Source organism: Rhea pennata, chromosome 1 (assembly GCF_028389875.1).
Source record: "Rhea pennata isolate bPtePen1 chromosome 1, bPtePen1.pri, whole genome shotgun sequence".
In the NCBI taxonomy this organism is placed as follows: Eukaryota; Metazoa; Chordata; class Aves; order Rheiformes; family Rheidae; genus Rhea; species Rhea pennata.
In genome coordinates this window covers 84,382,429-84,398,666 of record NC_084663.1, presented here as the reverse complement: position 1 = coordinate 84,398,666, position 16,238 = coordinate 84,382,429, and the positions used below count along the sequence as shown (strand labels likewise).

The 16,238-nt window shown below is 46.6% G+C and overlaps 1 protein-coding gene across 3 annotated transcripts; it reads left to right on the top strand.

Moving 5' to 3' along the window:
- Positions 1–1,309: 1,309 nt before the first annotated feature.
- Positions 1,310–14,378, top strand: ITFG2 (integrin alpha FG-GAP repeat containing 2). Of its 3 annotated transcripts, none has more exons than XM_062593450.1 (12): positions 1,310–1,583; positions 3,410–3,532; positions 3,962–4,003; positions 4,816–4,999; positions 5,315–5,454; positions 5,892–6,040; positions 7,253–7,347; positions 9,331–9,384; positions 11,005–11,096; positions 12,378–12,495; positions 13,133–13,306; positions 13,470–14,378. In XM_062593450.1, exons 1-12 carry the CDS (start codon positions 1,473–1,475, stop codon positions 13,616–13,618), a joined length of 1,431 nt encoding a protein of 476 aa, XP_062449434.1. In that variant the 5' UTR covers positions 1,310–1,472; the 3' UTR covers positions 13,619–14,378. The 3 variants fall into 3 exon arrangements, with proteins under 3 accessions (XP_062449434.1, XP_062449452.1, XP_062449445.1); XM_062593461.1 differs by having other exon boundaries at positions 1,311–1,583; positions 3,410–3,505; XM_062593468.1 differs by lacking the exon at positions 5,315–5,454 and having other exon boundaries at positions 5,887–6,040.
- The last annotated feature ends 1,860 nt before the right edge of the window (positions 14,379–16,238 follow it).

Genomic DNA, 16,238 nt, shown 5'->3' with positions numbered 1-16,238 from the left:
TTTACCCATTTATTTGCAAAAGGAAAGCTGGGGTAATGAAAAGGGTAAGGGGGAAAAGAAGCCTACAATATCTGCATAGAAATTACTTTCTATTACCTTCCTCTTTCCCTTCCAAGTTACAAAACAAGACCATAAAGAACACCATTAATTCTGTTCTGAATTAAGACAAAAATAATGGTCTTTAGTCTCCATTGTATTGTAGAAGTGGTGATACTCCCCCCCCCCCTTACTCAGCAGAATTATAGAAAGCTAGGACAGATAACTAGATTCTGTATTCTTGTATGAAAACACAGCTACCTTTAAAGGGAAATGTTACTGAACAGGTTAGGACAAGATGTGAAGAAAACAGTTCATCAGTTTGAACTACAACAGGGAAATTTGGGGATGGCAGGTTTGCACAGTCTTAAGTACTGCTTTTTCAAAGCTTGGGGAAAAAGTTTCATGTGAATTCACATGCTTCTAAGGATTTTTGCAATTTGGAAAAAAAAAAAAGTAATATGGTTTCCAAGACCCATGTTTCTGTATGAAAGCACGTAATAGCACCATAACCACTTATATTGTTTGCTGTTGTGCCACTGCGGGCACTTTGGTCATGTAATCTGTGAAGAGGCAACTCATCTTTTAGTGTGTGCCTCAGTGATTCACACTTGACAGAGGGAAATGGTTATTAAATGGATGTATCTGAAGCTATGTGGGAAATCAAGGTAGACAGCTGGGCACTTAGAACCCCTGATCGCTGCTCTGGTACTTGACAGATCAGCAATGCCAGTACATAGTGGTGTTTCCTACCTTCCTCATTCAAATGAGGTTACGTGCTCATGCAATTGCAAAAACAAGATTCCAAGAATTTGGGGGCTTAGTGAAAAAAAAATCCTTAAAGCAAAAATGGAAAAGGTGCATTTTTAAACACATTTTTTAAAATAACAAATCTGTAGTTCCACATCAAGAGCATGAACCTGGAGTGGCCCTTCCCTTCTCCCCAGCCTTCCTGATTGCCTCAGGGCTTTCCAGTGCCAGGCTCGGCCATGCCGCCTTTCCAAGGGGTTACTGTCTTGTTGCAAGCGCTCAGAAGTCACGAGACAACCCCGTTTGCTCTGCGCCAGCGTCGGAGTGGCGCTACACTTGTCCGTAAGGTATAAACTCAGATCTTTCAAAATGCAGGCAGGCGGGAGTTCGGTCCCTCCCTCCTCAACCTCCATCCGCATGCGCCAGGCCCAGGCGGCAGCAGCGCAGGGGCACTGCGATGCGCGGGCGCCTGGCCACGCCCTCCAGGCGCATGCGCGGGCCCCTGGCACCGCCCAGAGCTTGGCACGGCTATCGCGGCTAGCGCCGCCACGTGATTGCGGCGCGGGCGCGCTCCCCAAGCCGCCGTCCCGCCCCCGTTCAGTTTGGAGCTATAGGGCCGCCTCAGCGTCTCCACTGCGGCAGCACGGACAGCGGGCCTGGGCGCCGGCTAAAGGAGGCCCGCCTCTATGGTCGGCGGTGGGATGCGGTCCGTCAGCTACGTGCAATGCGTGGCACTCGAGTTCAGCGGGAGCCTCTTTCCGCACGCTATCTGCCTGGGAGACGCCGACAATGACACGGTCTGGGGACAGGCGGCGCCGCGGCGTTGGGAGGCGGCGGTGGCTCTGCGGGCAGAGCGGGCGGGGCCTGGCTTGGCTTCGCCCCCGTGCGGGTGGAGCGCTGCCGGCGGCTCAGGGGCGCGCTGCGAGTACGGAGCAGGGCGGCTGATGGCAGCGGCGCGTGCCCGGGCAGCGGGAGCGCGGCCGTTAGGCCCGTGCCGGGTGGGGCAGTGCCAGCAGGCCAAGGGAGGCGATCTTCCCTTCTGCTCCCTCCCAGTTGGCGTCGTGAGGCCGCAGCTGGAGTGCTGGGTCCAGGCGGGGACAGACCAGTGGAAGGCTGGCAGCGGACTTGAAGATGCTTAGGGGGCTGGAGAATGTAGCATGTGAGGAGAGACTGAGGGAAATGTACTTGGTCAGTCAGCAAAAGGTGGAGGAGGGGAGCTTATCGCTATCCACGACTACCTAGTGTAGTTGTGGAGAAAACAGAGCCAGGCCGTTCTCAGAGGTAATACAGTGATAGAACAAGACAGAGCAATCACAAGTTGCAACAAAGAAAATTAAAGAGGAGAGGGAGGGGAAGTCTCCCTGCGGGTGATGCAGCACTGGAAACGATGCCTGGAAGAGGCTGCAGATCTTCTATTATTGGAGCTTGACAGAAGCCTGAGCTAATGTCAGAGAAGCAGGAGTTGAAACAGATGGCATCCAGGGGTCACTTACAAACTGAATATTTCTGTGGTTCTGGGCTACGACTGATCAGTGCTTGCATCACCATTAGACCTTCTAGGCACCCTTGATGTGGACACTGGATGTTGTACAGCCAGCAGAGAGCTTTTGCTTCCAAAGAGTGTCACACTTCTCCATTGGTAGGGATATGGAGGCATGGGGAGACTATTGGGACACAGTGACGCACCTGCAGGGAACAGGATTGGGTCTCTGTGTTTCTTGATCCATGTGCTTGATGGAGGTGCATCAGGAATGTTGCTGTCAGCCCCACAAAGAGTTGCTTCTGCTTATGTTGGGTTTAATTTGGCTGTTACTAGGAAGAGATTACTGCTCTGCCTGATTTATGGAACTGTCCCTTTTTCTCAACAACCAAGTTCTATCACAGCCTTACTGGGCAATCTTGAAAAGTGCAGTGGCTAGCAATGCAGTGGGCAGCAAAACAGTTTTTCCTATTACAATTTGTGTAAGGGGGGGGAATGTATGGAGGGACTTATGAAATGCGCACAATTTAAATATACAGCAACATGATGTGGAAGATGGAATAGCTGGAGTAGGGTCATAAGCTGGAGGAAATGCTGACTTTTCAGCAGCCTTCTTTTCAGAATAGATCACCATTCTGAAAAATCTTAGCCACTTCAGTGAGGCAGAACACCTGGTGTAAGCCTATTGTGAGTGCTCTTGCAATTTCTTTCTCAATGGTTATGTTTTCCTTATTGTCATCAGCTTCCTCAGAAGAATCAAGAAAGATCAAATCAGTCTAGATTGAAGGATGCAAGGTGGGGTAATGATGATGGTTATCAGAGCAGATGTTTAAAAATTGGTGACAGAACTCTGAAACAATGGCTAAAGAAACAATGAATAATGAATTGTTGTTATAAGGGGCTCTAAGAGCCACTCTCTCACCCTTTCAACTCCTAGAGTTAAATTATGGTGTTCTCCCCCCCCCCCCCCCCCCCCGCCTCACACATTCTCTGTTGATTCATAGCTCTCTTTTTAACTCTTGTTTCACTTTGCTGATTCTTCCTACAGAAAGTTTTTAAGTCTGAACCTTGTAATTCCTGCTGGGCTGGGAATGTTGTATTGCTGTGTAAGTTTCTTTTTACTAACCCAGTTCTCTTGTCCAGCTGAATGAGCTAGTAGTGGGCGACACCAATGGGAAACTCTATGTGTACAAGAATGATGACAGCAAACCCTGGACTGTGCGATCCTGCCAAGGAATGGTCAGTTGTGGACAAAGTTTTAAGATGGTCTGTGCCTTTTGGTGTATGTGCAACCTGTTGTCCTTGACTACTGCCTAGGAATGTGTAGGCCAGAGTAGAAAGGTAGCCAGAACTGGTTCATATAGTGATATAAGACCCTGCTTTTGCCAACAGCTAACCCAGTGGACTAGCTGTGAACCCAGCCTGAATAAACAAAGGAACTGTGCTTCTGTTCTGCCTTGATCCTGCTCCCATGCACTGTGGATTTTGCCCCAGAGCTCTGGGCAGTTTTGTGGATCAGATGTGTTTCTGTCCCTGCCTCTGTTCTTCTTGGCCTTGAAAAGGCTGTTAGAGGTCAAGAGATTCTTTATGAGGAGAGGAGTGAGTAGGGTGTGTTAGCAGAGGTCTATCCCAAAGTGCTGCTTTGTGTTACCTTCTCTCATGTATCAACTCTTAAAGCCTTCTTTTTTCCTGCAGCTCACATGTGTTGGTGTGGGAGACATATGCAATAAAGGAAAGGTGAGAGCAGCCAAACCTTCCTGTCTGTAGGGCATGTGGGTGGTGTTCAGGAGTTTACAGTTATGACATATGCTGAATGTGGAGGAGGACAGGTGCATTCTGTCCAGGAGCTGCCATAATTCAAGAATTTTAGCACTACTCTTCGTAAGAAAAAGGTTTCTCTGTTTACACATAACCCGTATGTGCCTGCGAGCCATATGCAGGCACTGGTAAGCAAAGAAACCTACCCTGCTTCAGGAAGCATTACTGATTGCCAAGTCTCCTTGTGTGAGCCCTGCAAGGCTTCTGTGGTTTAGGGGTTGCTTACTTTCCCCAGTGGGTTTTTCCCTGCTCTGTGATGGTCCCTGTTATGGACCATGGCCGTTCTGCCATTTGGCTGTGTCCATTTAAGGTCACCTAAAAAAACTGAGCCACAGAACAGTCTAGACTCCCAAGCTAATTCCAGTGTGTCTTTTGCTGGATTGGTATTTCTGGGATTAATGCAGGGCTGTCGAGTCCAAAACTCCCAAGTTTAGGCACTCACCTAACATACTTTAGGTATCTGTGCTCCAGAGGGCAACAGAATGGAAGTGAGGATTGAGAAAGCCAAACATTGTCTGCGGACTGCAAGTGCACATCAACCTACAAACAGGAATGTTCAAGAAGGTTGGACTCTGCAGGACCTGAGTAGTTTGTACGCTGACCAGAAACTTCACTGTTCCCTCTGTAGCATCTGTTGATCTTGATGGATCCACCCTTGTTTTTTCCCTTACCTTGCTGTGGGACAGCTTCTAGACAAGGAAAAATCAGAAGGTTTTTTCCTTCCCTCTTAGAATCTTGTGGTGGCAGTGGGTGCAGAAGGCTGGTTTCATCTTTTTGACCTGAGTTCTCCAGCTTCAAAACACCCAGATGCCTCAGGCCACCATGAGTTGGTGGCGGGAGCAGCAGAAGAGCAGAAGCCAGTGTTCAAGCAGCACATTCCTGCCAACACCAAGGTCATGCTGATCAACGACATTGGTGAGCAGGGCAGCTGGGGTGGGAATGCAGAGTGAGGGAGTTTGTGGGTGTGAGGTAGAGCTGGAAGGTAGAGAAAGTGTTCAGGTTTCAGGATACAGAAGAAGTTGACCTGCTGAAGTAGGTGCTCTAGCAAATGCAGCCAAGTACTTAAGAGTGAGAACTTCAGGAATTTTCCTGAAGTGCAAGTTCTTGTTATAGATTTGGGATCCTCTGAGACACCAGCTGGTGGAAACCAGCACTGTGGTTTCTGAACGTTGGGGATTTAGGGCTGTGAAAACCTGAGAGAGATCATCTGTCTCTTTGTATCCTCTGCAGATGGAGATGGGAAGTGTGAGTTGGTGGTGGGTTACACGGACAGGGTGGTGCGTGCCTTCCGCTGGGAGGACTTATCTGAGAGTTCAGACCACATCGCAGGGCAGCTGATTCTACTGAAGAAATGGCTGCTAGAAGGTCAGGTAGGAAACAAGATGCTTGAAGCTGAACATACCAAGTATAGACTTTATGAGGTCTGCCAACGGAAGGGGCATAAAAATCTCAGTCCTGTGAGAGAGATTTTTTTTTGGAGAAGGGATGGCTTGAAAAGGGATTTTCCTAGCAGTTTTCCTGTGTATGCAGAGCAGCTGGTTGGGATGGTCTGGGAAACAGTCATCAGCTCTCAGAGGACTCTTGAGAGCCTTTTTCACTGGGGTGTTCTTAGGTGGCTTCTGGTAGGAGAAGATGCCTTTTACTGTAATTCAGATATTTTGCCCCTCTAGCTAAATTTGTTCAGCCCCCTCTGAATTTCTAGTAGAAAATCTACTACCTTCCAATTTTGATACAGGAAGCACAGTGGAGTCCTTTGAGGTGTATGAAGTTCTCATTTTGACTCCATGTTTTTCCCATGTCAGTACAGGTGGACAGCTTGTCTGTGAACCCAGGCCCTGATGGCTTGCCTCAGATGATGGTATCTCAGCCTGGCTGTGGTTATGCAATTCTTCTGTGCACCTGGGACTCTGAGCAGCAGCCCACAACAGAGGGAAGAGACAACTCTGCCCCAGGCAGGTGAGCAGCATATCTGCATGGAGTAGGTAAGGAGATTCTTCTTCAGAAGCCTATTGCAAGGGACCACCATCACATCAACTTTCTACAGAGGGCTGCAGTTCATCTTCAGTGTCCTGCTCTGCTGCTGAGAGTCCATGATTTGTCCCAGTACCTTAAACCCATCTGCTCCCAAGTACCTGTGAACTCCTTTTCATGTGTCTATCACAGATGTATGCAGCTTTCTTTGCATCTCACTCTTTATTCCCTAGGTTGCATAAGGAAAGTGGCAAACACAGCTTGCCAAGGCAAGGCAGTATCCAGGGCTAAGGCAGGAAGGAGAGCAGCTTGTATCCCCAGAAAAAGAGGAGTAGGTAATCTGGGGAGCTATTTAATGGTGGGGAGTGTGGTGACTGTTAGCTGGGCTAAGCCCAATGAGTCAGAAGTCCTGGAACAACACCGTAGTTTCACTGATTTCTTCCAGATCTGGTAGGTGGAAGTTTTCCTAATGAGGCTTCTGGCAAGTGCTGTAAATCACAACCAAAGCAGTCAGAATGACCAGGGAGGTTATTGTCCTTGGCGCTTCAGGGACCCTTGTTGGGAACTGAGATGTTCCTTGGGTCTTCTGTGAGACTTCAAGGCTGACGCAGAAAACTGTAGTAGGAGGCAATTTATTAGTAGGCAGCTTTGCTCTGAGCTGTGTGGCAAAGAGCTGAAGGCATTCATCTTGTCATTGTCCAGGGACAAGTCTTCTCCTTGGTTTATTAGAGACATTAGTAGACAAAGTACCCTTCTAGCCAGGACCTAGGCACTTGAGCCTGTTCTGCTCCAGGCAAATGTTTTCTTTGAGGGAATGGCAGCCAGGCTTACCTGAAAGTAATGGTAGGAATTACTTTTTTTCCCTTGGTTGGAATTGATTTTATTCACTGCCTGATTTTTGAGCTCTTTCCAGTTTTCTCATACATAAAATCATTCTGTTTCGTTTTTTAAACATTAGCAGTTTCCTTTCATACTTAAGGAGGTGTGCATTCTTTTTCTTAGTCTTTATCAGCAAATAATCCCTCTGCTAAGCCAGACTGATCTCCTTTGTCATTCTTTGCTGCTGAGTATATAACTGGAGAATTAGCCTGTGCACAGCCCCCATCCATTTCTGGACTTGGAGAGTTCTGGAGCGCATTGCTCATAAGTTTGCTCTTGCAGAGTCCCTAGCATGATGTCTGTCTCTCTTCTCCCCAGGGAGGCACCTGTTCGAGATGTTGTTCTCCACCAAACATCTGGTCGTATCCACAACAAGAATGTTTCCACACATCTAATTGGTAGCATTGGCCGAGGTGAGAAATTGGAAGCCTTGGGTCTCTGACCCAGCAGTTGTCTCTGATAGAATTTGTCAATGCATCAGTCCAGTATGAGGTTGGATTTCCTGTGGTAGAAAAATAATAACTCTAGGAGGTAGCTACAAGAACACAGGTTGCTCAGTTCGTGTTAGCCAGCCCCCGAAGTAGGACAGGTGGATGTTTGCATTCAAACTTCCTACAGCCCTTGTTCCTCCCAGAGTAGCTCTTAGCCTTCACCCCGCATAGCAGCTTTTCTGCAGCCCCACTGCCTTGCATTTACTCCATGCTCTGCTCCTGCAGACATCCTTTTTCCTTGTCTTTGCATGGTTGCAGCTTATGCCCTCTTTTTACTCCTGAGATGTATCGCCTTCTCTGCATTGCTTCATGTTCGTACTTGCTTTTGTACTTTGCAGAGCTTGATTCCTGATACCTTTCCTCCAACAGTGATGTCCTGCTCTTCCCTTACATACATAATTCCAGTCTCTCCAGAGCTGTATGCTCTGGTGTGCTCTGTCTCCAACCAATGTATTCCGTTCAGCTATTGTGCCTAAGCTCTCCACAGCTACTTGCTTCTGTCAGCCCTTATAAACACTGCTGTTTTATTTGGACATTTCCTCTGTGCTGCCACTTCTTCTGGACCCTGTTCTGGCAACTGTGGAGAGTGCAGTTCTCACAGTTGGAGCATGTGGGGTTAATGCAAAGAGGCATGAGCTTCCCAGTATAGATCACTTGAATTCTTTGTCTGCGGCTGGCTGGAATCCAGCTGCATTTGCTCTGAGTGTTACTCCTGCAGCACAGTCTGAAGAGGATTTCAGCTGTTCTGGAGAGTTAGAGCTGGGGGAGACGGACAGCCAAATGAATCCTGCCCTGTCCCCCCAACAAACACAGTAGTACCCTGTCCTCCCCAATGCCCAAGTCTCTTGCTCAGCCTGTTATGTTTTCTGCATCTCAGTTGCTACTATGAGCCCCATGGGCACCAGGGCATGAAATTGATTGTTTCACTGCATGCAAAATGTCATACCTAATCAGAAGAGCCTGCAAACAAATGGAGGTGCACAGAACAAAGGATGAGGGAAGGGTGGGAAGAGCCTCTTGTGCTGAATCATCAGTAATGAAACAGCTAGAGTGCTATTGTGACAGCTCTATAAAAGTGGCACAGCAGATCTTTTTAATCGGGGTCTGTCTGGATGAATGTCAGAGAGAGACAATAGGACACCCAACCAGCTGACTGTTTCTCTTAAGATGACCAGCAGAAATAGCGCAGTCCTGTCATGGGAGGGTGCAGGGTGCAAGGACTGTGTAGCATCTGACCAAAGTTTGCTGGGGGGAGACCACAGCTTCTGCACAGTTTTGCTCTAGTGACTACAGTAGAGGTGGTAGCATGGGTCTTGGAGCTTCTCTCCAGAGACTCATTCATGAATTGCCATGGAGGGGCTTTTGTGCTAACATGACTAATACTTTGTCCCCTTAATGAGGTCTGTCCTTGTTCCCTTACTCCTTCCTCAAACAGCTGAAGGCTAAGTTCCCATCCCTGAAAGAAATGGTGAAGGCGCAGTTGTAATGCTGTTGGCTTCAGCTGTTCTCCACTTTGTCCCTCATGATGCTCCTGCCTCTGCTTTGGGTGTTTCTGGAGACTAGAGGGGATGTAATGAAGTCCATTAAAACCAGAACCACCAAGGGCCTACAACAGGCACTTATATGGCACAGAAACTCCTAGAAGCAGGCAGCAGAACCAGACAGGCCTACTTCAGTGCAAACAAAAGGTTTGGTATCTTTTGTTTTGAGAGGCCAGTGCCCCACAGATAAAAGCTGTCAGGAAGTAGGGTTAGCTGCAAGACTGTGCAGATATCTTTTACACAAAATGTCGAGGCTGGGCAGAAAAGGAGGGAGAAGTATGGGTCAGCTTGCTATTTTGGATCTTTCCTCAGGAGAGAGAGGGGACAAGACTCATAGAAAAGTAATTCTCTTTTGCATTTACAGGCTGCTCCAGTGTGAATAGTGGTTCAGGCCTCTTTGCTCTCTGTACTCTAGATGGTAAGTCCTTTTACTGTCCTGGGAGAGGGCCCTGTGGGGCAGCCAAGGCCTGCCACTAATTCAAAGTAGGGAACAAGGACTCAGTGCTTTTAGTCTTGAAACATGAGGGAATCAGGCTTCAGAAACAGCTCCTGGATCAGACAAGAGAATTTGACGTTGAGACTCTTTCTGCCGATACCTGTGTAGGCATGAAAGCTAAGACAGGAGTGAAGGTGTGTGAATTCTCACTAAATCCCCCTTTAACGAGGTGTGTGATTGCATCTGTGTATCTGAGGATATGATAAATCTTGTGAAATTGAGCATATATTTCTATTCCTTACCGAATTGAGTTCAGTATTGCACAGGTTTGTTCCCTCCAGGAAACCTGTGGTGTTTTCTATTGTTATTAATATCCAGCCTTCTGTCTTCCCTGACGCAGTTCTTTTATCTGTGGATTTCAAAGCATTTTACAAACATTACTCACTCATATGACCCCATGGCCAATGGGGATGGAAGTATTAATGCTATGCTGCCTTGAGCAACCTGGAGTATGAAGAGGTTAGGTCATTGGCCCAAAGCTCCACTGCAAGTTTGAGATGGAAGGTGAGACCAGAACTTGCATCTGCTGACTGCCGGTTGCCTACTTAATCCAATGATTAGACAGTTGTTTGAGATGTTGATTCAGCTGTGCCATTCATGTAGACGAGAGAATCTAAACCACAGCAGATACGTGTCCTTGTACTTGAAGGAATTTAGGTTGTTTCCGGAAGCAGTAAATGAAATTGAAGCTGCGCTCTGGATGCTCAGACAGGAACTGGCCTTACGTAGGCCTAGGAGTCAGGTTCTCCAGGCTTGTACAAGGATTCTGTCCAAAAACCCATTGTATGATGACAAGATGCTGTGCTTCTGTATACCCAAATAGGCAGCCTGACAGATTTTGGCTGGAAATCCACCTGTCCTAAGATATCCAGCCAGGGACTTTATGATTATTCCTTGGGCCTGAATTCTGATGCTGCTGCATTGGGCAAAGCCCCCAACCTCACCATGGTTCACTCATGAGCCATACTAAGGCTGTAGTACACTATGAGAATGGATTCGTGTTTATGTTCTGATCTGTCTCATGGCCACATGCCCACCACTGCCCTGTACCACCCCAATATCTCTCTGAATGATAGGAAAATGGAATGTGAGCTAAGTGTCCAGAATGGTTTTAGTAGCCAAGAGGCATGTCTGTGCTGTCAACCTGCCAATTCCTACCAACATACCTCTCTGAGATTGCATGATCTGTGGGACATGGTGAGGAGCTTCTACTTTAAGCATTGCCTGATGTGAGGTCTGTTGATGTACTGTATTCTGGGAGCCCATTTTGGGCAGTTTGGAGTACAATTCAATTAGCAAGGCTCCTGCAATTTTTCTTCTCCATCTCCATTTCCTGCTGGCAAGATAATGGACTGTCATACATCCCTGAACTGAAGCTGTGCTGTATGTTATCAAGCACAGCCTGTACCATAGTGATGGTACCTGTACCATCAACTACATCTGAAGACCCTGAGTGTAGAGGGAGTATGCAGGGCCCAGTGCTAGTGGACATCTTGCTTCCTATTGATGTTTTCAAGACGATTTTTTTTTTCCTCCCTTCAGGGACATTGAAACTCATGGAGGGGGCAGATAAGCTGCTCTGGTCTGTGCAAGTTGATCACCAGTTGTTTGCTCTGGAAAAGCTGGATGTTACTGTGAGTGTGTTTGTTAATGGTGTTGGGAGGGAAGAGGGCAAGTGGGAGCAAAAACTCCACATGGCTTGGCACATAAACTTAGAAAGTGCAGAGGGAGTATATCTTAGCTAAAAAAAAATACTAGAATTGTCCCAGGATGATACGAAGAGAGCTCTGACTGTCCCAGTGCATTCCATCAGGTCATGCAGTCCAGGCATGTCAGTCCATGCACCTGCAAGAGGTTGAGCTGTGTCTGCCTATTTGACCCAGTGGTTTTGCTCACTGCTGATATACCTAATTGTCTACCTGCTCTTAGGATGCTGGCACCAAGTTATGAAAGGAGATGTCTTGTTAACTTAATGTTCTGTTTTCTGAGTTCTGTTGAATGTTAGTATCCTTTCAGGGAGAATCCTGGTCAGAAATTATCTATGTGCAGACTTTTACAAAGAAGGCAAAATGGGGAGAGAAATGTTTATACATTTCCACAACAGCAAATATCCTAGAAAAGATGGTTTGGGAGTTGCTGTATTGGGATTTTGTTTTGTTTTGTTTCTTTCTTTCCTTTTTTCTTCCCTGTTACATGACCATTTTCTCTTAGGCTGCTTAATAAAGACAAAGGAGGAGAGTGACGGCTGTCTAGAATATTCAGAGCTCTCATAATTAACTGATTCAACTTTGGGGGATGGAAGATTCAGGCTTCAGCGTGCTGGAGGGACAGTATTTTCCATCCATTTGCTGGGAAACTTATATTTTGATGCGTTTGGCAGCAACCACTGTTAGATCCAGAGTCCCAAACCATCTGCATAGTAGGTCTGATCAAGTCCTGTATTCCCTTACTCTGGAAACTCTCTGCGATCTGGTATCCTCAGAAAGTTGGGATTGGGAGGAGGTACCTGGTAGGCAGGAATGGGAGTTGGGAGTTGTTGGTGCTCTTGTGGAAGGCAGAGAAAGAAGCAATGAAGAACCAAAGAAAGACAGAATAAAGCCCAAGGTGTAAGGAACTGTGAGATGGAACAGTAGGTTTCCTCTCTCTTGTGTTTTATAGTGTCCTATAGTGTTGCCTATTCATGCCTTCACTTTTCGGTCTGTTGCACAGAAAGCCTAGAAGCTTTTCCCAAAGGGAAGAGATTATCTGCCACTGTGGCTGTGAGATTACTGATTCCTCTATCAAGGCTCTGTATTGAACACATACTAAAGCAATGTGCTAGAATAGATGCTTCTCTCTCCAAGAAGGAAGGATTCCTGCCTGCCTCTGGGAATAGTTCATGTCTGTGCTAAACAGAGATTTTATGGTTCTTGTAGGGCAATGGGCATGAGGAAGTGATTGCCTGTGCATGGGATGGCCAGACATACATCATTGACCACAATCGGACCGTCGCCAGATTTCAAGCAGATGAGAATGTCAGTGCATTCTGTGCAGGTGGGCAACTGGACTGCAAAGCCAGCCTCACAGCATTTCTCCCTCCAGGCTAATGTTCTTCTATGGGAGACCTAAGACCCTTTGAATGTCTGCAGTGGGAGTAATTTCCTCGGGCATGTATAATGGAGGATGCCAAGCTAGTCTTCCCTCTGGTAGTATCTAGAAAAAGGAGTGGTGAAAAGAAGTGATGTTGGGCCGTGTCTGTAATGGAGAATAGTGGAGTCTTCTGGGGGTTTTTTTTGGATTTTTTTTTTTTTCCTGTTCTGTTTGGGAGCATTCAGATGGTCTTTTGTCTCCCCACTCCTCTTCAATTTGCAAACTACTAAGCTATTGCCAGTAGAGGTGTGGAGCCCTATATAGCCTGCCTCAGCTTTGGCTTTGTTCTCAGACCTGCAAGAAGCAGCATGCAAATTCCCAAGCTCTATGCATTAATACCACAGTTCTAGAGATACTTGTCCATGGTCAGACTGGTAGGCATCTCTTGTATTATCTCAGAGGGACTACACATACCCAGGTTCATGTCTCTGCCACTTATCCTGGCTTCTTGATGCTTTCTGCTACAGCTTTGGTATCACATCATGCAAAGCTGCATGTTTGCTTTTTATGTCCTGCATCTCCATTCTTTTGCTTTCTGCAGGTCTCTATGCATGCAAAGGAGGAAGCAATAGCCCATGTCTGGTTTATGTCAGCTTCAATCAGAAGATCTACGTCTATTGGGATGTGCAGCTGGAGAGAATGGAATCCACCAACCTGCTGAAAATCCTGGAGAGTGACCCAGAGTTTGGAGACCTCCTGCAGCAGCTAGGTGTAGGTAAGTGCAGAAAGTGAGAGGATTATGCATGAAAAAAGTGGAAAGGGGCTGTTGGCAGGTGGAATGCTGGACATTAGCATTCCAGATACTTCTTGGCAAGGAGAGTAATCTACTACCTGATGAGGATCCTTACCAATCATCTTTCTCTCTTCTTTTTTTTTAGAAAGAGGTGACATTTCTTCTGTTAAAGATCTGATTCACAAAACACTGTATTTTCCTGAGAAACAGCAGCAGAACAGCCCCTCACAGTGTCAAGACCATGCTGGAATAGATTCTTCTACCTCCTCCACTATCATCCGTTGCCCCTTATAACCCCTTGACACCTTTCATCCCAGCTAAAACTCTTCATTGACTGGAATCAGGCATTCACATTGCATGAAGATCAGACTGCTCTTTCTTCCCTCTCTGTCAAGGCTTCCAGCTAGCTAAGAGTCTACAGGTCAGGATTTCAGGGAGGCAAGTGCTTGCCTTTTGGCTTGAGGCAGAGTGGCAAGTTAATTCCTTAGCCAAGGAAGTTACCAGGACAGCAAGAGTCTAGAGTTCTGTTCGTTGGTCTTCCATTGCCATGTTCTGTATTATTCAAAGTCCTTTCTGGGTGACTGTAGAGGAGCTCTGAGGACACAGATGAGAGAGAATAGCCAAGCTCAGTTTTGCTTTTAGCCTGTTGTTCTTATACTTGCTCTAGTGATAATTTCTGAGTTCCTAGTGGGTTCACAGCACAGGAGGGCAGATTGAGGTCTTGAATTGGGCAGTGGGAGAGGGCTTTCCCTTTGTCTAATATAGATGGGTTTCTTCAGTAGACCCAAACATTGTTTACCTTTGTTCTGGTGCTCCCCTCCTGCCAAGCTGAGTTTATTGCAAGCTGCCCTCTGTTCTGAAGAGGTTAGAACATGTGTGAGAACCACAGCTTGCACTGGTGACTTGTCAAGGGGTATCAAAGCTCCAAGGAACCCAGCTGTACTCAAGAAGCATTGATTGCCTTCATCTCCTTGGGCAGAGTGATCCCAGAGATGGTTGTGACTTAGCAAAGCAACTGTAAACTGGACAATAAAAGTAATTTGTCTTAACTGTGGATCTGTGGTGCAGTGATAGCTTGTCCCTTCCATAAAAAGCACTGGGAATGCTGCGCTTTCTATGGAAAGTTCCATGCTATTTTGAGTCCTTCACAACTGAAAGAGATTGGCTGGCAGAGATGCTCTGCTTACTGGCATGCAGAATATAGAAGAGGCCCTGGCTTGTCCAGAATGCTCATCTGTGATGGCCCAGGCAAGAACCTTGCCACATGCTGCTGGTACTCTGCTTTCCAACCCCCATCTCAGCTTATTAGGACAGGAGCAGTAGGCTCACCTGCTGTGTTTCATCCATTAGCTTTTTCTCTCATTTATGTGATATTCTATTGAAGATGCATAATAGATGGAACTATTCTTTCACTCCTATGGTAGCCTGAGAGGGTTGGATCCAAGTCAGAGCAAATATAATTAATTTAGTGATATCCTTTTAGAAAACGTGATACTGCAGCCTGCTCAAAAGTCTGCTGTGACGTGCTCTGCAAAAACATCCAAGAGCAACCCTATCAAGGAGAAGGAACTTTTTAAGGAGCAAAGAGGTGTCTTGCTGTTGGACCAAAAGGTCTGCTGTTGAAGTAGGGACTATGTGGGAGAAGAGCAGGATTTTTACATAATAACCCCTACCTTTTCTTGCAATTTACCTCCATATATTTCCACGAGCTTTATAGAGGACAGCTTCTGTCCTCTGTGTTTGATAGCTCTAGAAGTTGAAGCATGGAGCAGTGAGGAGTATGCTCTGCTCTGTAGCTGTGGAACAGCACTCTCAGACCATTCTGTCTTCTGACTCTTAACTATGGTAAGCTTCTCCATTATAATGGCCTCACTGAGAAGCATTTTTAAATGCCCCCCATAATACTAAGTGCTTTATCCAATTGGGCTCTTCATTGAGGCAGGAGCTCTGAAGGTATAATGGTGCTTTGCTAACAGGAGTGCTCAGGCTAAGGGAAGATGGGAGCAGCAGTGCTTGAGTTTTGTCAGCATTGGAGAGCTGATAGTGTCTATTGCCAGGCTAAAGCAAGGAGTTATCTTTGAGCTTGTAACCTCAAGAAAATCTGCCAGTTATTATGATCCTGTGATATAAAACCTCCAATCCAAGTGGGCATCTACCATACAGAATAGAGCTGGTGGCAGGTTAGTTAGTGTGACCCTTTGACTCTAATCAGTCTTGCTGCACTTTGCAAATGAAGATGAGATCTGATAGGTCTCAGACTGTTGTTTCCTGCTACTTTTAGATTTCTGATCCCCAAAACCTAGAGCTGCTGCTCTGATGACAGGAACAAGTGATAATTCTCTTCCTTCTCTCCCCAAGAGTTTCAGGTGAAATAGCAACAGTTACTATCCCTGTCTCCTCCCCTGGGGACCCAGCTGAGTTGGGAAGGAGCAGATGCCCCTCCACATGGGGTGAACAGTAAGGTTTCACTGTATTCTGAGATGCTTTCTCCCTAGCCCTGTTACTACCTGGATTTAGTCTCGCACTTCAGAATTAGTGAAGCTGACACCAAGAGGGACCACAGTGGAGCAAGACTCGGCAAAGCAGATTTCTGGAAGCATTTCCAGAACTTCACTGAACAACAGACTTGTGTCTTGGAGTGTACTACTCTTCGAGCCTGAACACAGACTGGTGCTCTTTCTCCACTTTGGGACAGAAACAGGATGCTTATGCGCAATAAACATAACAATGTCTAGGTTTTTCAGTCCTAGCTTGCACAACGTGGCAGATGTACTGCTGCTGAGAAGGAGAGCTCTTCAGCTGCCTATGCCATCAAGTTTGATAGGATTGGAGGGAGCCCTACCACAATGTGTGCATGCCATGGCACTGCTTAGTATTTTGTTTGTTTTTGGTAGAGCAGGCATTCTTCACAGAA

Excerpts from the sequence above, each read along its gene's own strand:
- ITFG2 (XM_062593450.1), top strand. The coding sequence starts at position 1,473 with ATGGTCGGCGGTGGGATGCGGTCCGTCAGCTACGTGCAATGCGTGGCA. Across the intron at positions 3,533-3,961 it reads GTGGACAAAGTTTTAAGATG|CTCACATGTGTTGGTGTGGG; the intron begins GTCTGTGCCTTT and ends TTTTTCCTGCAG. Across the intron at positions 4,004-4,815 it reads ACATATGCAATAAAGGAAAG|AATCTTGTGGTGGCAGTGGG; the intron begins GTGAGAGCAGCC and ends CTTCCCTCTTAG.